The following is a 26,402-nucleotide window of genomic DNA, read 5'->3' on the forward strand; positions in this document are numbered from 1 at the left end:
AATGGTATCTTGGGCTGCATTAGAAGTATTGGCAGTAGGTGCTCAGCAGTGGTAATGCCACAGCTGGAGTACTGTGTCCAGTTCTGGGTTTCTCAGTATGAGACAGCCATGGACCTAGTGGACAGAGCCCAATGGGTTACAAAGATGAAGGGGCTTGACCATCTCTGCTGTGAGGAAAGGATGGGAAAGCTGGAACTATTCAGTCTGGAGAAGAGAAAGCTCAGGGGGAACTTCTCAATGCAACATTCAGTGGGACCTCTGTGACAAAACCTGGAAAACATACAACCTCCCCTGCCCCAATCTCTTAAACTCATAAACCAGGCTAGTTCCAGGATAAGAAATGAGGCTCTACTCTGAGGAGTGGGAACTGGCATCCTCACTGCTGCAAGACAGAAAACTGGTTTTTTTTGAAAATAAAACTGTCTCAGTTATGTCAGGAAGACTTGAACGAGCAGCAGAGGGACTCTGCCACCTCAAAAAGAATCAGTGATGAGAAGCATATGAATTAAAATCTGAAGTCTCACAAGAAAGTATATCTATAATGAAAAGAGTATATTTATAAAGGCTGCCAACTTTGGAGGTTCTTCAACGTCTGTGGGTTGCATAAGAGGAAGAAAAAGTGCAAATACAGGAGTTGCCCAATCTCATTCAAAAAAAATCCCAGGAATGCAAAGAGGGTTCTTCATTAAGGCTCTGTGTTCAGACTCCAAACTAAGTGGAGACTTGATTATTATATTCTGTGCGAATGCCAGAACAGCTGGAAATTGCCAGCTACCCTGATTGTTTCTCTTCTTCCTTTCCCTCTCAATTTAGGCAACTTCAATCACAGACAGATGAAGGCAGACAGTAAAAGACAGAAATACTTTGGTGGCAATACTCAAATGGCATATAACATGTAACAGTTTTGTTTAATCTTTCCTGAAAGTTATGATCATAGTAAGCCAGGAAGGATTTACTATCCGCAGTGGATGAATGTACAGTGGATTATTAAGCAGCAGAATACAAATAGGAAATAAAAGCGTAAGCTAGAGAAGGACCACACTGAAACACAAGCTTTGCTGCTGCTCTGTGACACTTCCTGTGTAAGAAATGACTGATGGGGAGATGAAAGCTTTGTTTTGACAAATATTGATCACGCAAAGATGCGAAGGGCACTTACACACTTCAGAGACCGCTGTCTGTAAGAATCACAATGACTCCACTGAAAAGATGCCTAAATAATCACATAGGAATCAAGGAGTTTTATTCATGGTTATTGAGTTGTACACGAGTTCATTTTATTATGTTGTCCTTCATAACTGCAAATATGGTAGAGACTGGCACATTATGGTCTCAATGTGACAACTCATCAAGCTCTTTCCAGTTCCACCTGGACACACATTCCTTGCCCTCCTCCTCCCACCACCCATCCTTTTTAATTAGGTTTAAGCACGGAAGTTTAGTGGGAAAACAGTGTGAAGTTCCAGAGCCCCCACCTCTCCCTTGAGATGTTCTTCTGCAATAAAGATCAGGAGAAGATGTGAATTGAAGCATCTCGCACATGTACACACAGAAGTGTGTTAATGCTTTGTCATTCATTCCCCTTGTGAAGTTAGGATGGGGAAAAAAAAGCAGCCTACAGACAGCTCTGTTAGAGTATTAAATGAAAACTGTATTTTGCAATTATGCATATGACAGCTTTGGATAATGTAATCAAATATACAGATTCATTTACAGGCTGTGTTCAGTATGAACAGATTTCTTCAAGCCCAAACTCTCTCAGCTGTGTGTTATGAAGGTGCATTACAAATGGGCTGTCTAAAGCCATGTACTTTGTACATACCTGCTCTTTGCCTGGGACCATTACCTTCTCCGACTCTTCCTCACTCTCTTTATAAGAACAAAAGTATCTCTCAAGTATGGCATTTTCCAAACCCAGGCCACTGCATAATCTCTATACCCACACCATTATTAATGTTGTTGCTGCTGCAATGTTCCTTTCAGTGATGTTTCTAAACACCACTGATTTCAGGAGCAGGCTGACTGCACAGAAACCACAGGAATGTTAGGTGAAGTGAGTCTTTTAAGACACAGGCTGTTCATTTTCTTTAGCAATTTGTTCCTCTGGTGTTAACCACTTTATCCAATCAAGTGAAGACAGAAAGTAAGACTTGGAAACTGTTCCTGCAACTATTGCTTCTTTGCTTCAAGACAGAGAGCATGGAAAGCTGGTTCATTCTTCCAACACACTTTCAGATAAAAACTGTCTTCATTTGTGAGTTTTGTACAACCATGAGAACATCACCAGGCTTTCCATAAAGAGCAGTGACATTCTTCCTCATGCTCGGGAGGAGGCTGACTCTTTATTCTATATGTTCTGGTTCATTTAGCACAGAAGATGCAAGAAAGACTAAGGAAAACATCCTTGGTTTTAAGTCTCGTGTGCTCCACTAGAGTTCAACAATCAATGGATATTTTTCCAAGCCTCAAGCAAAGTTCAACCCCTTTATGAACATATTGAACTATTCCTGCCGCTATTTATAGTTCAGCCTGTAATTTGTTACATGAACTGAAACTCTTTCTGCTCAGCTGACCTGCACCGTGCGCTCAGTGAATAGGGGATGATTCAGTTAAGTCACTGTATCACGCACTGACGTCACCAACGGCTGATGAGGAAGACCACTGCTGCTCAGTCAACACGTAGCTATTGTGTTACCTGAAAGGTCATATTTAACATTCTCTTTGCAAACCTGTTACACACTTCTTCTGACGATCCCCTTGACATGGGAACATACCTGATCTTCAAATCACCCAATCACCATGGTAGAGAAACAAAGCTACAAGTGTTATGATCCCCAGCTTCTCCTTCCAGAGGAGATGATGGGACAGAAAGTAAGATTATAGGAAAAATTTGGGAAACAAATTATTACATTTTCATGCATTCACTTCATATTTTAAGGAAATTAATTTGCTAGCTTCCTATACGCTGAAAGCCATCAACCACTGACCTTGGTATTTTAATGGAAGCAAAGAGCAAGACATAGCTGCTAGTCTCTAAACCAAAAGTAATAGGCAGACACCATGAGTAGGGGACATGCTGAGTAAGTTCTCACTCTACCTGAATTGTAGTATCTCTGTTCCCTGCTCATCAGGCTAACAAGTATTCTGATCTCAAACTCTCCCTTTAAAGTTTCACTAAATTATTCTGTGCAAAGTGGGAAACAAAAGACTGCTAAGGGAGTAAGCTAATGCTGCAGGCAGTAACTGGGGGTGTGTAACAGCTGCCCTCAGCAAGATACAGGTGGATCAGCTGCACCATAAAAAACAGGAGAACCCTCAAAAGAGAACATAAGTTTCAAGCTCTAGAGAAAGAAAAGGGAGTTTGACTCTTCATTCTCCACCGCACATTTACAAGAAGTGAAGAGAACATCTCCAGAATGGAGTGCTGGGAATACAGCCTCTCCACAAGTTTTTTCACAGCTGAAATTCTTCTATACCTTTAAGGTGACCGAGACTACAATTCCAACAAATAAACTACTAGCATGAAAACCCCTACCTAGCTTTTAAGGCAAGTAAGAGCACTTAGCAGTTAATGGCATACCTAACATAATTCCCTTTCTGTCACTCCCACCCAGACCATCATTTGTTGTAAGATAAAAATAATCCTGTAACTACAAAGCCCAAAAGGAATTTAAGGATTATTAATGAGCAATTCACATCCTTAAAATTCACCTGCAGCTTCACATAGAAAATGAAAAAGAAGAAAAGAAAAAGAAGTAAAACTAAGTCAAGAAATGTTGTAGCACTGCTGGGCACTGTTAGGTACCTGCCAGCAGGTTTCAGTTCTTCCGTATTGCTTCAAAAATTAAAAAAAAAAAAATAAATCAAGGTATAAAGTATTTCATCCACAAGTAGATCCTATTCACTCCATCAAAAAAAATCACTTCTCTTGAAGATCACGAATGCTACATTGCATATTATTCATGGGGAAACCAGACAAGGCACTGAATTGGGTTCCTATACTTTCTACCTTCTAACTTAACTCAATACAACTCTCCTTTTAACAAAGCAACCAGATATCTTGGGATATCCTACTATATCTGTGCTGGCAAGCGTGATAATTTAAACATCAAACTGTAAGCCCCATGTTATGACTAATCAGTTGCCTTGGAGAGTTATTCAAGGCAGTTTTCACTGATCCATGACTGCAAGCTATCCTAGGGCCCTTCAGTAAACCTGGGCTGCAAAACAGAAAGACAAATGAGGGATAAATGAAAACTGTAGAAGAGATGACTAATAATAAAAAAACCTTTTTAGATCTCAATAAGACACCACCAGCAATTCAAAGAAGTAACTTTAAATTTAAATATTAGTGGAATATCAAGCACACAAAGGAATAAATAAAAGGTAAAGGTAAAATTCATAACAATTCCTGAAGAATTCAGCTATACCCATTTAAAGGTTTCCCCTCTTATCAAGTTTATAAAGGTTTTCCTTTTTTTTTTCCTCCTTTGCTTTCTCAAAGCTGAAATCAAACACAACCTCTAGCTCTCTGCAAGACAGGACAGGCAGGTCTGATGCTTCATCCGCTCCACAGATGATCTTGCAGACGTGCACAGGTCGTTGTGTGATCTTAGTTCCAATCCCACAGCACAAGTGCAAAGCAATTCAGCACACAATTCTTCCTATGAATATGTTAGAGACCATGGGCAATGCTGCCCTTTGAAATTCCAAGCATATGATCACCAGTTTGTTGGGTTATTATGATATATTATTGCATTTTGGAAGAATAAAAAGCCTTTTTCTTTCATTGTAGGTTTGTTGGGGTCTATTTGTTGTGTTGGGTTTTTTTTTCCAATCTCATAAGACAATTTCATTTGGGGTTATATATTCATTCAGAATTGACAGAGAAAGAAAAAAAAACATGTATAACTTTACCTTTTCACTGTTCTTGTATTTTTCCCAGCTTTTCAGCATCTTAAGCCATTTTGTAGTTCTTTCAATTTCAAGGTGCTTTTGCTGTAAAGAAAACAGGAATTTTTAACGCTTTTCCAAATGAATACATTTTAAATTATTTATATTTATATATATATTTTTCTAAAAATATGGAGAAAAAAATTTTAACACGTCCTCAGCCAGTTATCTAAGAACAGCAACAAAGAGTAGCATTAGTTCACTTAAAACATCAAAAAAGCCAGTCATCTAACACCCAAGCACAAACTCTTCTCTTCAGCTCTAAAGAATTGTATTTTGTAAGAGAAGTTTAAGATTTATAGAAGTTTCTTTTCTACATGCTTTTGGCAGGTACAAATAACTGTAATTTGCTTTTATACTCAATCTTTTTTTCAGGCAAATCACTTCTGCTGCAAGCTTACAAGTTAGTTGACTCTGAAATGATCTTTATCCAGACTTGCCCTAAACATAAGAGTTTACATAAGTTAAACATAAACTGTGACAGTAGCAGGAGTAGGAACAAGCTCTAATTCTGGGCATTAAAAACTCCGAAGTCTGGCTACCCTCTCATCCTTGGCTTGCTACCTTTTTACCTAACTGGCTCTATACCTTAAGATCAAGGAATTTCTTCTGCAGGTAATATCTACATGCTTAAACTATATTACTGACATGAATATTTCAGTAACATGGTAATAAAATGAGAATTGAAACAAAACAAATCCCATCATTTCAAAATATATAGTTATATTAACTAGTACAATGCATGACACAATAAATATGTAAATATATTTATTTTTATACATGGGACAAACTCCTTTAGAAATAAACATTCTGCCTATGAAAACCTTGCTACAGTTGCCATCAACTTCTTGAATTTAGGAACCAAAGCAGCACTTGGAATTTCAGTCCCTGGTATTTCAAGGCACTTTGGCTCTTCACACCCAAAAATCTACATTCTCTTGGCTCCAATGATAAGATTTTTAGTACGTATTTTTACAGCCTGGTTTCACATGCCATAAAGTAGATGAGGCATCTCTGATTATATTAGTAAGTTAACTAATTGTTTCTTATTTTTAAATACAGTTAAAGACACTATTTTAACTCTTTCATAATGCTTTGGAGCTGAGGATCAACACGGGAGAAGCTAAAGCAGAAAACTGTATGTGGGTGGCTACTGCTTGTTCTTAAAAAATAAAGAAATATTTAGGTTTTTGTAAAGGAGAGCCCCTCTACATCCAACTTCAAATCCAGGGCTTAATAAAGACAGGTGGGATATTCTGTTTTGTATGGTTAGTGATGCAATCTGGTAACAGCCTAAGAGTTTAATTTCCAAGCTCTGCAGGATACTGAGAGCTTATTAATAGTTTCATTATCTGCATCTGAAATGTTGGGGCAAAATATAGAAGAAAGTTATTACTTATTGTCTCAATAGAATTCTAGTTTTACTTCTAGCTTTTACTCATCAGAGTTTGCGTATTTTTTGCTTAGCTATCAATGCAACAAAACAGGCAAAGGACTACTTAAATCTGGGAGCCCAAAGCCTTGCATTTGCAGAATTATGACTTGATGCTGACTTGATGACCCTGCAGGACCACGCCAACTATTGTTTAGCCCATGAAGTATCCTGGAACTGTGTTGGGTTTGTTTCTGCAAGTTATTTTTACTGAATCCATCCAGCATAAGCCTGACATAAGCATAAGAAAGTTATGGACAAAGAAGTGCCTCTACTCTTTCAACCTTAACATGCCTACTATTCACTCTGCAGTCATCCACTCACATTCCTGTTTAGGTTCCATGCTGTATTGGACAATTCCCCAACCACTTGTTTTTTTCAAATCCATTTTTTAAAATTGTAAGAGTTAGGTTAGAGGGAAACTGTAGAAAAACTACTGCTTCCCAGATTTCATAGGTTCACAACACTGTTTCTGATTCTCCTCCACACTCACAAGCCCTTTAAGAAATCAGCATTTTGAACATCTCTCAGAGCAGATGTTCTCTAGGCATAGTTTAGACTGCAGCAATAGCACTGCTATCATGTCAGGAAAGGTCTCTGCCCCCAACAGGTTTTTCAGATAATTGGTAAGAAAAATAAAACCCTATCTGCTCCCACAGTCTTTCTGTTTGTATGTTTGATCTCCTTTCAGGATTTTGGTCTTTTGAGCCAGAAGCTCACTTCAACTGTACGTTTGTTCAAGCTTTTATGTCTTCTGTGTCAATTTATCCCAGTTCTCAAGTGATGCCACTGTAGTCAAAATAGCAATTATTTCTGTGTTCAGTTGTTGAAAACTTCTAGCTATTTTTTCCCCAGTCTGAATTATGTTCACTTTCATGTCTAACAGGTGCAACACTGAAAACACAGAGAGATCTGATGCAGCTCAACACAGAGTAGAGGGCTGCTGCTGCTGTTCTTTCAGGCAAGTTCCATGTAGTTGTCACCAAAAAAAATAAAACATATATATTCATTTATCTGCTTTCTCAGTTTATTTTATGCTTTGAAGCATTTTTGCCATTGGGAATAGCAGAATCACTAACTGAAGCAAAGAAGGTTTCTTACTCTTGTGTCAGTAAATAATACACTTCTGAAAGCCAAAAAGCTGAAGTTAAGCTGGCAAGCATCCATCTGTGGAGCAGCACCCTACCTTCCCAGACAGCAAGTGTGCTAGAGCTGAGACTTACAGCAATGCTGTAGCAGAAGACTCAAACAAAACCAGAACTTACTCAACCGTTCCCTGGATAATTTATAATCAAGTAAACCAAAGACAAAACCAAACAGGCTGAAAATTACTTACAAAACAATTCACAGCACTTCAAAAACACAGAGTCAAACACAGACTCCAGATTTCCCGAGGTCAGTTCTCTATCTACTTTTCTCCTCTAGATGATCTTTCCTTCCCTAGTTTTATCTCAGATGTGCTGGATGATTCATCTGAAGATTAAGTAGTTCATAATGTAGAACAATTTGATGCATTTAAGTCACCAAATGCCCAACAAGGTAACGAAGCATGAAAATTACTCTGCATTCACGGTATTAATAAATTATTATGCACATAAACATGCAAATATACTCAGCTTAAGCTTTACACTCAAATGTATATGAAGAATACAAATTCAAAATCCACCAGGACACACAACCCTTCACATAAGTTGCAAAGGAAATGAAAACATGACTTAGGAATATTTTTTTAAATTCACAAGTAAGGCAAAAGGAGAGCATAAACGGTTCTGCTGAATGACTTTAAAGGTTTTCTGTGCAATGTCATTTAGTCTTAGCCTGCGTTAACATGAGACATGAATTATCTGACACTGCTGACAGCAGACAGATAAGCCTCAAACCAGCAGAGGTCAGGATATCATCAGGAGTAGAACCAGGAGTCTAACAGGAGCACTGGGGTAGGGCTGTAATACAGCAGTTCAACACTGATGCAACAAACAGTTTCTGTGCTAACATTTTGTCTGAGACAGCATGAATACAACATGGGAGAGGGAACTGAGGCTGTATTTTCCCCCAGTAATTTAAGGCTAACTGCAAAGCCCCAATGAATCAGAGGTTCGAAACACATGTGCCACAATAATTGCAAGCTGTCTAATATTTACGCTCATAGACTCACCGCCCTGCTGTGCCCTTCTGATGGAAATGAAATTATATATACACTATGTTATTAAATGTAATGAAACATGGTAGGAAAATGCAACTATTTCTGGCTGTGTATTCAGAAGCATGCGTGAAGCAATGCAAAACAAAAGGGACTCTCAGACATTCCCTTCTTTTATAAGAAGTGTTTCTTACTAGTTGTATACCAAAGCTCAAAATACTTCACTTTCAGAAGCACTGCTGCTCTCTACACTCACGGAACTGAGCTGCCTTACAAGACACTTCATCCCTTTTCCATGCACTCTGCTGCCTTGTGCAGCCAAGAGGGCTGTCAACTTTAGCTTTATGTATTGTATCTTGAGTTTCCTGAGGCTGCAGAAAATTAATATGGACAAACAAGAAAGATCTGAGCTGATCTTGGAGATAACAGGCATGACAAACCAAGGCGATATACGAACAGTAACTTGACCCAAACAAGTAGAAATTCAGTTCCTGATGATTTAATGAAAGCTTTCCATGTTCCCAAAACATCCATTCCCCAACCTCTCCTCCAGTATCCCCAGCAGCAGGAGGATTTTCAGACTGCAGACAGATCTTGGCTGGTCAACTGAACATGACAAAGATGGTGAAGACGTTTCGGTGACAGCCAGGGTATTCGTCACCTTTTACCAAACCAGAATAACAGGCTGCACTCCTCAGGGGAAGGTCAAGTACACCTCAGCATCAAAGCCACCACCTCACTTGGACAATCCATCCACCCAGCATCGCCGGTGACAGCTCGTGACAAAGAAACAATGGCTCTCACTCTTTCAGGGCAGAGCCATGTGTGACCTCCTAAGTAGTTCAGTTTCCTTTACTGAGTCATACAGTGGGTGAGGAAAACTCATGTCTCATTGCAGCTATGAAGCGTCAGATCACGTCAATTGCAAGGGATTGGTGGGTGAGTTAGGACCATGGCCCTTATGGGACTTAGATGTTTCTTTGGGAATACAAATCACTGAAATGCTTCATCTCCAAATTTCACAATTATTGATGTAAATCAAAGCCATAAATCTGAAGAAGTTTACGTCCTAGTCAAAAAGCTGGAAGCCACTGGACTTACCTTTTCTATTGCTGCATCATGGACAGGAAGCTCCTCTGGGCTGAAAAAAAAAAGAAAAAAGTCATATTACCTGTGGTTAATCTGGGCACAACATCATTTCTGTATAGGGTCTTACACGTAATCCTTTACAGTAGCAATATGTCCTAACAAGTAAACAAGAACTCTGACCCTTAGAGAATTAAGACAGTGACACATAGGAACTGTTGGAATTTATGTTTTTAAACACTGTAAACCACCACATTTTAACTAAGGAAAGAGAATTACTTTAGAATTACCTTCAAAACCACAGCATTTGCATAGCTTCAAAGGACACAGACTTAACAGAAGGGTTTTCTTTAGTAAAGCACCTCGTGCTGTACCTACTGAACTGAAACCTGAGTGACATTTGCTGTAAATGCATACAGCAGAGTTTTAAACAAGAAAAGTTGCTTTAATGACAACTTTTTGCGCTCCTAAGTCTTTGCATACAGCTTTGTTTTAGAAATGCTTCTTTTTTAAATTAAAATTTTAAAGCATGGAGTGGAGTAGGGTGTCTTGTATTGAGATATAGTTGGGTTTCTTTTTTTCTTAATTAAAAAAACCCACCCTTTTGTTTATTAGATTATACTACTTCTAGCTGAAATACTCCTAAAAAGATTTTTGTTCTTTACTACTGAGCCCTGTGGACAGCACTAAGGCTTCTCTTGACTTTGGAGAGTTAACTTCCATTTTCTCAAAACTCTACAAACCTCACACTGAGTAACAGGGAGGAGGTGGTAGGGAAAAAGAAAATCCAACAAATACTAGTTTTATTCTAGGTATCTAATTAACATTGAAAAGTTAGTCGTTTCACCTCTTAGCCTGACTCTAAAAGGCCAAGTTTTGATTGAAAGCTTGAAAAGCGGCCTTTGAACAGATACGATTTCAGACTTTATATCCCTTTAGTTTCATTCTGAGGGCTCTAACATCTGTTTTTCTTATCAGAAGTGGACCACTCTGCTGTCAAATGAGCCTGCCTTCCTTTGCTTGCATCATCTGCAGCTTCTGAAACCGTAACAGCACCTGTAAGTAGCAATGCTCCCTTTTTCTGTTCTGCAGACCTGATAAATAACCCCCCCAAAAAAACCCTGCATAAAAGGGACTTAAAAAGCAGGCACTGTGAAATCCTTTTAAAAAAAAGTTCCTACTGAGTCTTGATATTATGGAAAACATTCCTGCCCACATCATTATAGCTGTCTACAGCAAAGACATTAAATGCCACTACTTTGGATACCAGCATCAAATAAAAAATCCCAGGGGAACATACAAAAGTAGTTGTTGCTGCCGTCAACGTAAGAACAGCCTGATGAAAAATGCTTGAATTATATTTGATGTAATTTATTTCATTTGAAAGATGCTGTCAGGAGTTATATTTGAATAAAGAAATACATTTGAATTACTTCATCTAATGGAAAAGTGTGCTCCAGTCAACACCTTTTAGCAGACCACACACACAAAAGTTAAAGTTTCCAGTGTACAGCCTAGAAACCAATTTAAAAAACAAGACTATTCTTTTGAACAGTGCTGGAAAAAGTATAATCTATTTATTTAGAAGCACTTTCCAAGTGTTTTCTTAAAGAACAACATCAAACCCCAAAAACCCCATGATGAACACCTGTCTAACGCATGAAATCCAGCGCATATTCAGTGCTGTCTGAGGTTGCAAGTGCTATGAATTGAGTGTCACACACGTTTCCTATGTAACTAAATTACTAAAGCAAATGGAAGCCCTTTGGATGCCAAGTACCACCTCCAAATTAAGCTTATTTGAACAGAATTAAAACACATATGCAAATGGGAAGGAAAAAAATCAAATTAATAATCTGATTGGGGGGTGTATGTTGTTTTGTTTGATATTAAGCACAAAGAGTGCTAAGCCTTTCAAATGCTACTCAGAACTTTGGATTCTTCAGCGTCTCCTTCTCCTCTCCCCACACTGAATTTCTGAGTAACATCAGTTGCAGGAACTGCCTATCTCTACCAGAAACACTTCTCTCACTTGGCAAGAAGAGCATGCAGAAGCCTCATTCTTTGGGGCCCTACAAGTTCATGCCAGCAGCTGGCTGGGCACATGAGATTCTTCCCCCCATACAACGCTGATCTGACAGCTCTGTATCCCCACAGCCTCTTGTTCCTTGCAAGTTCCCATCGATGGACAAATGAAAGCCTGAGCAGTGAAAGAAGGCTTTTTTGTCTTGGGAAGCAGACACCTCACCAGAGGTGAGGCATCCAGAGGAGGGCAGCAAGGATGGGGAAGGGTCTAGAGGGAAAGCCTTAGGAGGAAAGGCAGAAGTCCCTGGGTCTGTTCAGCCTGGAGAAGAGCAGGCTGAGGGGAGACCTCATTGCGGTCTGTGGCTTCTTGATGAGGGGGAGTGAAGGGGCAGGCATTGATCTCCTCTCTTTGGTGATCAGGGATAGAACCCAAGGGAACAGCATGAAGCTGTGCCAGGGGAGGTTTAGGTTAGATGTTAGGAATAGGTTCTGTACTGAGAGATTGGTCGGGCACTGGAACAGGCTCCCCAGGGAAGGGGCCACAGCCCCAAACTTGACTAACGTCAAGAAGCATCTGGACGATGCCCTCAGTCCCATACTGTGACAGGGCTGGCCCCTTGTAGGGACAGAGTTTGACTCAATGATCCTTAAGAGTCCCTTCCAATTCAGGAGATTGTATGATTCTATGATTATTTCTTTAACTACACAGCCATGCACCAATAGCACATACCTACACATTCAAGTGCTGAAATTCCACCCAAGCACATTAAGTCAGCTCCCTTATCTTTATTCCCCAAAATCTTCTGCTGGAAGCAGAAGCTGAGCGAGTTGCCCCAGGCTATTCAGTAACTCACTGGACTGGAATGCAGGAGTTCCTGGAGATCTTCCTCCCCATTAACTGGATTGCACTACCTACGCACATACATAATATTCAGATCTATCCTGCAAGGACTGAGGGCAATGGACAGCAGGCAAACAGAGTCTCAACCCCCTAAAGACATTTTACATAAATATCTTTTCATTTAATGTACGTGATTTCTGTGCAGAAGCACCTTATAGCTAATTTTCTTTTCTAGAAAGGATTAGGTAGGATCAGACACAAAAATAATTAATGTCTAATAATCAATATAATTTTAGTGTACCTTCTTTTTTTCTCTATAATGATGAATCTTCCCATTCCTTCCTTGGCCTAGCCAATCTAATTTTGTTATACCTTCAGTATTTCTTTTGATATTAAATCCTCTCCCACTGTCCCCAGACTACTTAAACTTGTATTTTTGGATGTTTTTTTATCAGTGCACTTTCCTAAGCAATAATGTGTAGTAACCGATGCTAACATAATATAGCCGCGTCCTGCCCTAAGATGACTGCTTTCCTTTAGTAGCTCAAGTAAGATTCATTTAGGGGATAGAAGAACAAGGCTGATTAACCTAATTAACATGGAACTATACAATACTCAGTAGCCATAAGGGGAGTTACAGAGAGAGCTTTTAACCAAACTCACATAAAAACGCTGTCACCAGACACAATCTTAACTCTCTATTTGTCCACAATAAAGAAAGATCCAAACCAGACAAATTCAAGTGTAGGAATCAAGAATCATTACACCTGGTATGTGCCTTTGCCCCAGGCATAAAGACTACAGCCTTCCCACCAGGCAGCCCACTTTGCAATCCAACAGCAGTCTAAGGACTCAGGCTGTCGGTGCCAAGCAGCCCCAGTGCTACAGCATTCAAAGAAAGGTCTGAGGATGATGCCTAAAGGTTTGGGAGGTGCAAAACACTGGCACCAAATCCTAACTCCACTAAAGAGTAGGGTCCACATGAACCTGCGCTGGGTTTCTTACAAGGAGGCTCCTCAAAGACATTCCACTAGAAGCAAGTATGAGATGCCAAGGTTTGACTGGAAGTCAGGACGTCTACCCGTAGTCCTCACTGGTGGTGAAAGGCAACACCACCCCAAAGTCCTCTTCCTATCTTCCTTTCCTATTACCACCTTGTGGTGAGGATTACAAGCTCTGGAAGTTCAAAGAAACAGGATTTCATTTTGAAGAACAAAGACTTGAAGGAAAATGCTTTTTTTTTTATTAGACTATAAATGATGAATGGATTTGATGTCTTTAAATCTACCACGATGGCTAACACAGGTTTTCATTAATTTTTCAAGATAACATAAAAGAAATATTAATCTTAAATGCATAAATACCTGAAACTTCAGAACATTAACCCTGCAGATCTATGGTTCTGAACATTAAGCTATGTGTTGTAATTAGCCTCCTCGAGCAACAGTGGTAGTTTAAATAAGTCAAAAAGTCTCAGACTGAAGCAGTTTACAGTCACCTACCCACTGCTGCTGTTTAAATCAGTCTTCTTCATACTGAACAAATGTATTAAAGTGCTGTTTAAACACCGGGAGAGACTTTCTTGTATTAGTCACTCACAAGATTTATTCTTTTCCTACATTTGTAGTTAAATCCCAAATGTGCTCCCTGCTGGCTCAAATCACAGCATTTTCCTGCTTCTACTTTGGCTTAAATAAATTCAAGAAATGTAAAGGCTCCATCATTTGCGGCTTCAGCTCAAGCTGGAAGATGTTTAATGCAATAATCAGCAGTCCTGAAATGTTGCTAAGCCCAGAACTTTAAATTTCAGAAGATCAATTCAATTCTTCCCATTTCCAAGTTGTATAAACCCTGACACTCAATTTTTCATTGAAAAAAGAAGTGGCAAAAATTTGACCATAATAGAACTAGAAATCTTTACCACAAAGCTTACTTGCCTGAAGATCTGTTAGGTTCCAAATTTTTCTGTAAGCTGTACTTTTATTTCTTGTAACTTCTATTTCAAAGAATATCACTTGTTTAAAAACCCTCTCTACTACTCTTACCCCAGAGATCATCAGCCAACACACTGTAAAGAACTCTGGGGTCCTTTATCCTGAAACATGTTGCAAAAATAATTGCCATACATGCAAGTCATTATTTAATTTTGTAAAAGTCAATTAAATTCCATACCCCTATATTACCAAACTCACTGCAACAGGACTATTAAAAACCTCGAAGCCTGTGGTGCAGCCCATATGCAAAATAGTTTCTCAAACTATTTCTCAATCATTTTCTCATGCTCTTCTCAACGTGCTACTAAGTGCAGTGGCATCACCATGTATCACTGCATGCACACTGTAACTGAAAAGTTTATTGAAATCATATTTCTGTTACAATACAGAAGTTTCTTGCAGAACACTTGCCTTCGTGGTCTTACTGACTTAATAGTCAAGAGATAGATGCTGTGCATTCCGTTTTTCATTTCTAATGCATCACTGTTTTAATCCATAAGGAAAAATATAGTTGCTATTACCTAGGAGAGTAATTTTGAAGGAATTCTTTAAAAATATTCAGTTATTTGTATCTTTTCAAAAATTCTATGACCAAGGAATCTGAGAGTGAAACATCCACAGAAACCATAGTAAGGCATAAAGCTCCAAAGCAAAAGTGTCACAAAATAAATTTATGAAGAGTGATCATGCACAGGTAAACTGTGAGAAGCAAGGGAAGGATTCAGCTGACATATCTTAACAAGAAAAGCCTTAGTATAAATGAAGTGGTTTTCCTGCACAATACAGAACTCTGTTTGCTGAGTAACAAATTGCAACAACACTTCAGTACTCAGATGTGTAAGGGAAAAATAAATCTTCCCAAGTATGAACAGTTTTCAGGCTGTGTAATTTGTCAGGAGTAAGCTGTAGGAGTCTACAGCTTTACTAGCCACAAATTTACTATCTTCACACTAGGAAACCAATCCTACAATAACCAGACTGCCGTGGTGCTCTCTCAGTTCTGCCTCCCCTTCTGCATCCCATACACAGCACATGAAGTGACAGAGCAATACACAGGGCAACGGGCAGTTACAACTGTGATTTGAAAGAGAACAAGACCTTGTTTCATACACACACACACACACATATATATACAGTTTCCAGGTAGCTTTTCCTGCCTCACATCACACAATATACACATTGATCTTTGTTCTGCAGTGGAAGGGAAGATGAATAAGGCTGTGTAATTCACAGGGCACACATCGTTACAATGACTATTTTTAGGTCTGCATTATGTCACCAGAGCTACAAAACAAACTGTTTTCTGAAGTCAACTGAAAAAAAACTCATTAAGCAATGTAAGTAGAAATAAAACAGTATTTCAATGTCATGCCTTTCTTTAGACCTATGATTAAGTTACTCTACTTTTTACAGCACAAATCTAAAGCACAAGTTAGTGTTGAATTCAGATTCTTTAGTTTAAAACAGGTTAGTTTTCAGACAGGTTCTGATTGTGAATGATCACTTTAATCTTCCAGCCTTTGAATGGAAATTAAAGGCAATAATTTCATTCTCAAACCCACCAGTACATGGAAAAGATGTCTGAAAATATTAAGGAGAAAGTAAGAGACTTGGTTTTTAAAGTAAATGATGAGTTTTCCACAGATAAAATTCAACGGATCAATTCCTTCTTTCCATTAACATTTTACTTAAATAACTCTCTATTTTGATTGTGTCTGTCTGTCAAAATAATTGAAACTCTGCTCCTGTAATCATCCACTTTGAATTTTCACCGAATAACCTCTGCACAGTATGGGGGTGGCGACTACAGCAGATTAAAAAACAGCTTTCAGAAGTTTTGTTAAAATTCATAAGCAAGCCAAAGCAATTAATTAACATATGGGATAAGCCAATGTGATATTCCACAATATAATTATCTGGAAATATGCTGCAAGAAGGAATTTAATGCTGGCAAAAGACTGGATCACGTGTGATACTGTGACAAGGTTTTAGTTACAATTATCATTTGTGGATTCTGGATGTTGCTGCCAATATACACAGCACAGTGCCATGAACATGTAGCTCCTGTTCAAAAAGTCTCAAGGAGGTAAAATAGAATAAAAAAGATTTAGCAATTTCAGTTAAATCTCAAAGTGGTGCCTTTTTTAATGAAGTACTTTCCTGCTTGGGATAAGATAATGTCACTGTAACGTTTCTATTGCCAATATAAAAAAAGATTGAGAAATTCATACCAAAAAAAGAATTTTAATATATATATACACACACACACACTTGTATTTTCAGTGCTAAAATACAAGCTTTCGTCTGTCTTTAGTATAGGGCATGTTACATATGCAAATTTTAAAATTTTCCCAGCTTGGAATCAGAAAAACCTTTGAGAAAATCTATAATCTGCTTAATTGAGCACAGCAGCATTTCTAGTGACTTCTGATGTCACTTTAATGGAACATAAAGCAACATTGAGGTGAAAAACATCTACTCAGAATCACATTCCAAGTGTTATTTAAAACAAGATAAAAATTAAGTCTAAGCTAACTTAAAACTCTTAGGAGGCTAAAAGACAAATGAAAAAGAATTAATCTCTTCACTTTGATTTTGATTTGAGACTTCCCTAAAGCACCTGGGATTTTTTCCTTCATCAAACACACACACACACATATATATTTATAGGTTTTAAGTACTGTCTGAAGGTTAGTTACTGTCCAGATCACTTACACTACATATTAACATATTATTGGTCAGATGCTTCATCTGTATTAAAATTCATGTGCTATGCAAAACATATTACAGCATAAATTAAGATGGTAGTATTCCACTGTACATAGCTGTAAGCTGATGAAGGTTAATGCTTTATGTACCTACACTTGCTTCTTTCAAGAAGTAAGATTCTGCAGTCTAAACTTCCATTTTGGTGGGTCTTCCGCTTGGGTTGAGAGTACCAGCACCTTTGCACCTCTAAAACCTGTTGCCACTGGCCTCTTTCAGCAGGCTGAATAATCAGTGTCAGTGAAGCACACGCTGGCCAGTCCCTATATTCGGTTACTTTAATCTTCTACACATGCTAAATATAGTAGGAAATGTAAGTGGTAATAATGATTATGTTAAACCCTTACACTGTAGTGCTTAAGCAGTAACTCAAACCCAATGCAGATCACTTTATGTATGTTGTATAAATTAAATCATCTATTACCATATTCAATAATTTTTTTCAGTTCTGCTACCTAATAGCTCTTTTCATCAAAGGAAGTGTTCATGAATTCCTAGTACACAGCGGGTGATCTTTTACTGAAACCCAATAGCAGCAGCTGTTAACGAAAACACACTATTTGTCCTTAGTTGGCAGAATTATCCTGCAGCTCACTTTTGTGTTTGCGATCAAATCTGCGGGATTGCATTCACCTCGTTCCTTTCTGTATCTGCAGAGGGTTGCTGAAATGACAGCCTGGAGTAACCCAGCTGAAAGAATGGATTTGCAATTCAAATTTCAACTCTAGTCCTAAGAATAAGCGCAAGAAATGGGTGCAATTGTGACATAGTTTTAGGGGAAAAAAATTCCATATTATTCGTAGTAATAGGAAATAATAACACAACATTCCTTCCTTCCATGGGAAGAGCCTGTATGAAGACAGAGTAGTACAAGAACCATACTATATGATCATAAGGCAAGAGGGAAAAATTTTACAATATTTTTAAAAAATAATTTTAAAAAAATCCCTTTCAGCTTACTCTTTAAAAACAAACAATTTTCATTAAGATGAAGAAATGGAATTAACGATGGCAATATCTTAAATGACTTTTCGTAAAGAAACTGAAATTAGCAGTCCAAACCACAGAAAAATTTATTGGTAACTTCTGGACACACAGGTATTAAAAAAATTGAGAGCACAGCACAAGGCCAACGCTGCTTATTTTCCAATGAAAGCCAGAATTAACCAGAAAATAAGAACAAGGCTGAGAAAGATACAGATGAAATCCTACTGCTCTCCTTTGCTGGCTACTCATACCAATCCAGGTGGTAGGTTCTTCAGCTGTTGTTTGAATTATAGGTGGTTGTCTGCTTTTCTTCAAACAGGTCCAAAATAGGTGAATTCAAGCCTTTCACAAAATGAGCTGATTCTGCATCCAGCAGCCGCCTTAACTTTATGAGTAAGCCTGCCTTGGACAATGACATAGCCAAAACTAGAAGGCACTTCCTCCTTCTCCTGGTGAAGTTTTATCATCAAGAATCAAAGTGGCATTGCAAATCTCTCCTTTCTGCTAGGTCTGGCTTAAACAATTTCCATGGAACAGCTTTTCCATTAATGACCATTTTTGCCGTAAGACTGGCAAAAGAGACACTTGTTTCAATAGCAAGCATGAAGAAAAGTATTGAAGAGTTCTTCACATGAACTAAAATACGATCTAAAGCAACATCACTGACCACGTGCTATTCAAATTAATATATATATATATTCAAGGAAGCAACTACTGCAAATTGCCATGCACATCTCCTGCTTTTTAGAAATAGATCTGAACACCTCAATACAACCACTTCCAAAAGCAGATATGGATGCAGAGATCCAAGTTCATTGCCCATTGTGGAAGCAGAGCTGTAAACTGAAGCAGTCAGAAGGGACAGCAACTAAGTAAAACTTACAGTAAGTCCAATGTACTCTTCCACCATCAACAATGTTTAAATGAAATCTCCTATGTACCTTGGTGCCTGAAAGGTCTATGTCTGAAAACGTAGCCCCACTGCTTCACAACTGCATAGTAAGCAGATTCATTGCAACTTGTTGGGAGTTCTATAACTGATATATAGTAAAATCTGTAAAACCTCTTCATTATTGTTTATGCATCTATCACTGCTGTATTTTCAAACCAGACTTTGTCATATGGAAATGCAATTAAAATAATCCTTTAGAAGTAGAACCCTGTGAAAGCATGCAAAGGAAAAAAATGGTTTTGTCTAATGCTGGGAAGATGGATGTGAAAAAAGAAAGAACATCCTGAATCTTAATTACTACCCAAGAAAACGCCTATTTCTCTCCTTAAATAAAACTAATATCCTCAGTGTACATTACAGCAAAAAGAAAGAACTTTTCTCAAGCTACAGAGCTGAAATTTGTGGTTGTTTTTTTAACAGCGGTTCCTCAGGATATTGATTAGCAATGTGTGTTTCAGAGGAAAACAAGTCTAGGGAAGTGTATCGTATATTAGAGGGCAGAATCCATTGCACACGGTGCAAGACTAAAGTAGAGTTTTTATAGTCAATCTTTGTAATGCCACATGAAAAGTCTACACAGTAAAAATGACATACATTCGTGTATTTAGTAAAAAAGGGAATTAATAGACCCTCAACTCTTCTCTGAGATATGAATTTTACTTCTTTTAAATAAATATTTGTCTTTGGCAGTTGAAAGGGATTGAACTTAGCAGATTTTCTTCCCAAAGGGGGGAAGAGTTAAGCCACTCTCCTGACAAGTAGGTCTGACCTTGTCTCACAAAGCCGAGATGAAAAGAGACAAAAATGACAGCAAGTCCCTAATGAACGACCACAATATATAAAATGCAGTAAGATTTACATTTCTAATTGAACTGGTAAGAATAAACATTTCATCACCTTTTCAGCACACCATCATACCACGTCATATATCTGGCAATACTTAAGAACATTAAGGCTCATGGCTGTGCATCACTATGAACAGTAATTTTACAACTCTCCTAGTAACCTTAGAGCTCTTCCCTAAAGCTAAAAATTTGAAATTAAAATTAAAATGTATTTTTTAAATACTTTTTTCAGTAATTACAGACGCCACACTTAGCAAATTTAGTAAATTACAGCCACTGTGCTGCTTTTTTCAAGTTCTATTACCCAAATCTTTTGGCATTTCAACATAAACACTTTTGCTGCCAAGAACACTGAGAGACTGGTCCTTACATCTCTTATCTTGAGAAACTTCACCTGTGTACCTACTCAAAACAGCAGGGTTAGTTGGGTAAGAGTTGGACAAGTAGTTTGACAGGTACAATTTGGAAAGTATTAAGGAATGTACATAAAATATTTTAGAAACAAGGACTATTTTCCAGTAAGATAACATAAAAATTATTGAGAAACAGAAGGATAGGATAACTAGTAGCTCACCTTATTGCTCTAAATTAAAAAGTTAGAGGCAAAAATAATAACACTTGGGCAGGGAGGAGCATCAATAGCTTCATTTGGAGGCATTTAATGGAGTATCACACAATTCTTGATTGAGCTCTTTATTTCTTTACTCCCCAAGCTCATTTTTGCAGCACGGTACAGAAATGCATTATAGAGCTCATAAAAATGCAATACATTTTTTTAAAGAGTAAAGTTTGATGGAGAAGAGCAGGTAAACCTCTATCTTAGCAAAAAGAGGAATAATGAATTCTGCTATTGGAGAAGTGCCTCTGGCAATGCAATAATCTCCAGCATTAGCCAACTATTCTAAAAGCATGCTCACTGCTTTAATAGCCTCATGGGATGAAGAATAAGTCAGATTCTCAGCTGCTGTAAATTGGTTCGATTCCATCAAAATCAGCACAGAGCTACTGGAAGAGTAGTACAAGAATCTAACTCAGTTGAAGACAGTTTCACAAACAGGCAGGGAGAACCAGAAAGAACCTTGCACAATCAAGCTCCAACCTACCCAACGTCACTATGCTGATCCCTGGATATTTGTCAACATAAGAACATCTGCCACACTGCACACACATCCCATTTCCAGTAGTAAAAGAATCATAGAATGCTTTGGGTTGGCAAGAATCCCAACGATCACTCAGCTCCAACCCCTGCCAGGGGCAAGGCCATCCTTCACTAACCCAGGATGCCCAAGGCCCCATCCAACCTGGTCTTGAACCTACAACCTCTCTGGGCAACATGTGCCAGGGCCTCACCATCCTGATCCAGAAAAACACATTTAATCTGAATCACCAGACAGACCACAAAACCTGACAACATTGGTTACTGCTTTAACAAATACTAATACAAGTTAACACAGTCCTTGATAATAACAAAACCTGAAAAGAATTCACATTGTGCAGGCTGGAGAAATAGAAATCTTTAAAATATCTGCCACATTTTTAAAATGATGCCAGGACAGCTTCGGATTTTCATAGCTCATTACCAAAAGTGAACAGGATAATTAAGCTGATGGTATTCAGCGATGAATGATGGAAAGAAAAAAGTTCTTGAAAAGTTGCAGTAAAGAAATAAATTCTGTTATTTCTACTTTATATCTATTAAGACCCAAACAATTACAACGCTTTCCACAACATATTAGTCAGTGCGTATTAGTCATCAGCTATGTTTCCCAATATAAAGTAACAAAATTTGGCCTTGAGCTGTATTTGCCCATAATAATAATAACGTTATTTTCTTCTTACTTAGAAGAGCACAACTGTGACCTTATAAAAAGCTTTTCTTATCAGAAAACTGAAACATCTCTCACTGCTGGGTGATACATGGAGAAAGATAAGTAAAAGAATCAACTGAATATGCACACGAGTACAGCCAAGACCAGGTAATGTAAATCCTAATTGTTGGCTAAAAAGGAAAAAAAAAATAAATTAATACTTTTTCTTAGTCACTAGCTGATGAAGGATGAAATCACTAGTTCCAACATGTGCCAAAAAGTCATCCCAACTGATGTTTCATCCTTGAGAGGGAATATCATTTGATGACTTCAGAGATTTGAGCACAAAGAAGCACAGAACCTGTCAGTATATTGATCGGGGCATACTGGTGTGGAGACCTAAGCAAAGGAAGATGCCTTCTAGCTCTTCGGCTTTGCTCAGATTTCAGTTTTCTGTGCCATTCTAGGAAGACACTGAGGCTGTTCTGCTCAGCCTGCTCTCTGACTTTTGTCCTGGTGCTGAAAGACCTGGAAGAGTGACGGCTCTTTAATCATGAAACTGGTGTTGACCTTTAGGGTTGCAAAATGCTGCTGTCGGCTTCTGCCCTATTTTAGCAGCACGTACAAAGTTTAGGCTGTTTTGTAAACCCCAATCAGGCAACGCTCTTGGGACCTTTCAACCTTAGCATTATAGGGGTAGGGAAGACAGAGGAATGAAGTTGTTTTGTCCTTGTAGCTAGCTGGAGAGTTTTGCAAACAATAAATACATTCACAAAAATGTGTCTTTAAATATGTGCTTGAACAATCTTCAGTTAAAGATTAAGTTCTTACTTATTTACAAAATACAGACTGCCATTTGGAGTTGTTGCTTTAAGATCCTTGATAATTTTTAACTATAAAAATAATTCAGATAATTACCACGTCTAAATAAAGAAATTAATATAGATGTTATTTAAAGTGTAGGCTTAAAATAAATATCTTTTAGAATGTTCTTAGTATTACTGGAGAAGCTGTTGCCACAAGAAATAATGTATTCATTCTAGCAGCATTTTTAGCTATCCCAAAGGAGTCACAAATCAACTAAAGAATTTGAGGAGGGGGAAGGGGAAAATCCGAGCGCCCAGGGCATTGTTGGAATGCCTGCTATGAACTTCAAGACACTCAGAAATTCCTTTAGGGTTTTTCCCCTGAAGGAATTTCCTTATCAATGACTGCTGCTAGAAAAACTACAAATAGAAGTATCTATCTACAAGGTAAAGTTTCTACCAAAGAACAGTCCACACTGAAAAGATTAAGAACATTTACTTTAAAAGTTAGCCAGGCTCCAAGATAAGACAGAAACTGCTTTTTTTTGTGCAGTGCAGGGTGTTTGGAGTTTGGTTTTCTGGGGTTGAAAGGTTTCTTGCTGTTTTCTACTCATTTATTTTGCTGAAGGTTTGGTTTTTGTTTATTTAATTGTAGCATTCTGGTGCTTTTTGGTGTGCCTATTCTGGGCATGAAAGGGGAACTTTTTATTACATCTAGGGGAAAAACAAAGAATTAGGTTGTTTGACACAAAGTTGACCAAGGAGATAAAACATACCTAAGAAGGGAGGGGAAGAGGAGAAAAAAACTACCAAAAAGATTGGGTTTCTATGAATACCAAACACATTCCATCTCTTCCACTTCCAAAAACAGCTGAGAGTTTTTGCAGTGACTATCCAAAAAGATCCAAGGCATTTCTCTCATTCCTAAAATACTTGACTGAAAAAGTCATCTATTATCTGAGTGCTATGGTGGTCCCCTGAGATGGCCTGTGAGACTTCCATCAACTACAGGTATAGAACATACTGCCTGTCAAGTACAGTTTCTGTAGGGACTACTCCATGTATATCAGGTGATATGAGGAAGACCAACAATACCTGATGGAAACTAATCTGTATTTATTAAGATGAACAATGCTTACAAAATTAATACTGTATGAAAGGATACTGAGAAGAACTAATACTAATTCACCTCTCTTGTATTGCTTCAGAAATTGAGATTAATGGAACAGAGTTGGAAATACTGCACTGAGAAGTATGAACAGCTATCAGTGGGGTCCCAAGTGGCACAAGCACAGCAGCATCTCAGTGATACGAGGACACATCCATGTCCAAACAGACTATCTGTGACCTCAGAGTTGTTTGAGACCACCAGACTCTGAAATGCCCTCTTCTCCCTTGGAAAACAGCACACTGAAAGCATCTCCCTTCAAATACGTCTTCAACCTTACAACAGCAAGCAAACCCATGGTCAAGCTGTACAACAGACAAGCTAGTAACTGTGGTCATGTTCATGGTGTTCTGGTACCAACATGCCCAGAAAACACTGGCTCCCTCAGAAAACATACCAGTTACCTTCCTTGTGCCAGTAAGAGTTCAGTGTACACAGAAGAACTGGCAGGGTTTCAGTGGCTGGGGCTGCAGGGTTGGCCTGTGTGGGAGGAGGCCACGGCTGCTCCAACCAGCTCAGACTGCTATAAACAAGTCATCATGTGCCAAAACTTCAGGGAACTGGACAAGCCTGTGATGTCTCTACCAAAAGCATATTTTTAAAAGCACAGCAGCTGCTAGAGGTAGGAGAAATGGAGAAGATGTGCTGAGTAGCTGAGGAGACACACAGAAGAAGTTGTTGGGGACACAGCTGAAGATGTGCTCTCAGATGGAGGCACTTCATACCAGGCAAGGGACATCTCCCAGGGGGACTGCAGCCTGCAGGGGACCCACACTGGGGCAGCAGAAAACAACTAAGATATAAGGAGCAGTAGATAAACACAGGAAAGAAACCAGGAATGGCAGAAAAGCCATGACACACAGGACCCCAACCTCCTGCACTGCCTATTGCCTCGAAGGGACTGAGGTGAGCCAAGGGTAACCCACATTAAAAAGCAATGGCAATCTGTCCCAAGAGTAGAGGGGAATGAGCTGATTCCTCTTGGTGCTCATTAATGGTCTATGTTTTGGGGTCCCTCCCCAATATCCAAATCAGCAGAGCACTCTGTTATTTGGCAATAATTTAAACTACATATAAAATTCCCTGAGTTAGACTATTTTGCCCACAATGCCACATGGCTCAAATAAACCACGATCCCACCTCTTACAGCCCCCCAACAGTAATTGTTAAGGCCAAGCTCTCTACACTTTAGCCAGCAATGAGATTTTAACTCTTCCTGGTTTATGCACTCCTCACATGATTTGTAAGCTAATCTATTGCAAACAAACCTGTTACAAATTACTCTGTTCCACTGACAACACTCCTTGTTAGGTGCATTTTGTTTTGTACAATCTGACCTTAAATATCTCTAGAGACAGATGCCTTCAGCTCCCCATGGGGGAATTTTGCATCTTAGCATGTTTGCTGCAAACCTTCTCATATCCAACTTCCCTCTAAAACTTCCCTTTATTCATTTCAAACAAATCTCATAATGCTCTGGTACTTCTCATTGAACTTAATTTGTTTCCAAAGTTTATTAGGTATTAAAAGAGCCATTAAAAAATAAAAGCTGATTTAATATATCCAAAGTCGGTTAGAGCTTCCACATTCATCTGCAGAACTGAACACACACCCCCCACCCCCCCCCCCCCAAAACCCCAGTACTACGGGGAACAAGTCAACTTGTGCTCTTAAGGCAGTGGGCATTGAAAAGTTTGGACAGTGTTAGCTAAAGACAGCCCCAACCATCATAAACAATAAATACTACAACAACATAAGATAAGGAACTGGCTGGCTGGTTGCACTCCAAGAGGGTCAAAGGCTCAATGTCCATGTGGAGGTCTGAGAGAAGTGGTGCTCCTCAGGGGTCAGGACCAGGACCAGCACTCTTCAACATCTTTCTCGGTGACATGGACAGTGGGATTGAGCACACCCTCAGCAAATTTGCTAATAACACCAACCTCTGTGGTGAGATTAACACGCTGGAGGGGAGGGATGCCAACCAGAGGGACCTTGACAGGTTGGAGAGCATTTGATCTGCACGAAGTTCAACAAGGCCAAGTGGAAGGTCCTGTATGTAGGTCGGTGCAATCCCAAGCAGAACTACAGGCTGGGCAGAGAATGGATTGAGAGTGGCCCTGAGGAGAAGGACTTAGGGGTGCTGATTAGTGACAAGCTCAACAAGAGCTGGCAGAGTGCACTAGCAGTCCAGAAGGCCAACTATGTCCTGGGCTGCATCAAGAACAGTGTGGCCAGCAGGTCGAGGGAGGTGATTCTGCCCCTCTAGGACCTCACCTGCAGTGCTGCATTCACCTCTGGGGTCCCCAGTACAGGAAGTACATGGAGCTGTTGGAGTAAGTCCAGAGCAGGTCACAAAAACAATCAGGGGGCTAGAGCACCTCTGCTATGAATACAGGCTGAGAGAGCTGGGCTTGTTCAACCTGGAGAAGATTCCAGGAAGACCTAATTATAGCATACCAATAGTTACAGGCATCCTACAGGAAAATGGGAGAGGGACTGTTCACCAGACAGTGCAGAGATAGGACAAGAGGGAATTGCAATAAGCTCAAAGAGGTCAGGTTTAGATTAGATGTTAGATGCAATGGAACACCAGAAGTAT

The 26,402-nt window shown here is 39.0% G+C and overlaps 1 protein-coding gene across 2 annotated transcripts in view; it reads right to left on the reverse strand.

Moving 5' to 3' along the window:
* USP6NL (USP6 N-terminal like) overlaps positions 1 to 26,402 on the reverse strand; it is a gene marked incomplete at both ends in the record, with an annotated part of 98,059 nt that overhangs the window by 32,622 nt on the left and 39,035 nt on the right. For both annotated transcript variants that reach the window (XM_084268511.1, XM_084268512.1), the window contains 2 exons: positions 4,918 to 4,998; positions 9,627 to 9,666. In XM_084268511.1, the coding sequence (XP_084124637.1) occupies positions 4,918 to 4,998; positions 9,627 to 9,666 (121 nt within the window). The remainder of the gene's footprint in view (positions 1 to 4,917; positions 4,999 to 9,626; positions 9,667 to 26,402) is intronic.

The sequence above is a fragment of the Gallinula chloropus genome (assembly GCF_964237585.1).
Source record: "Gallinula chloropus genome assembly, chromosome: 1".
Classification (NCBI taxonomy): Eukaryota; Metazoa; Chordata; class Aves; order Gruiformes; family Rallidae; genus Gallinula; species Gallinula chloropus.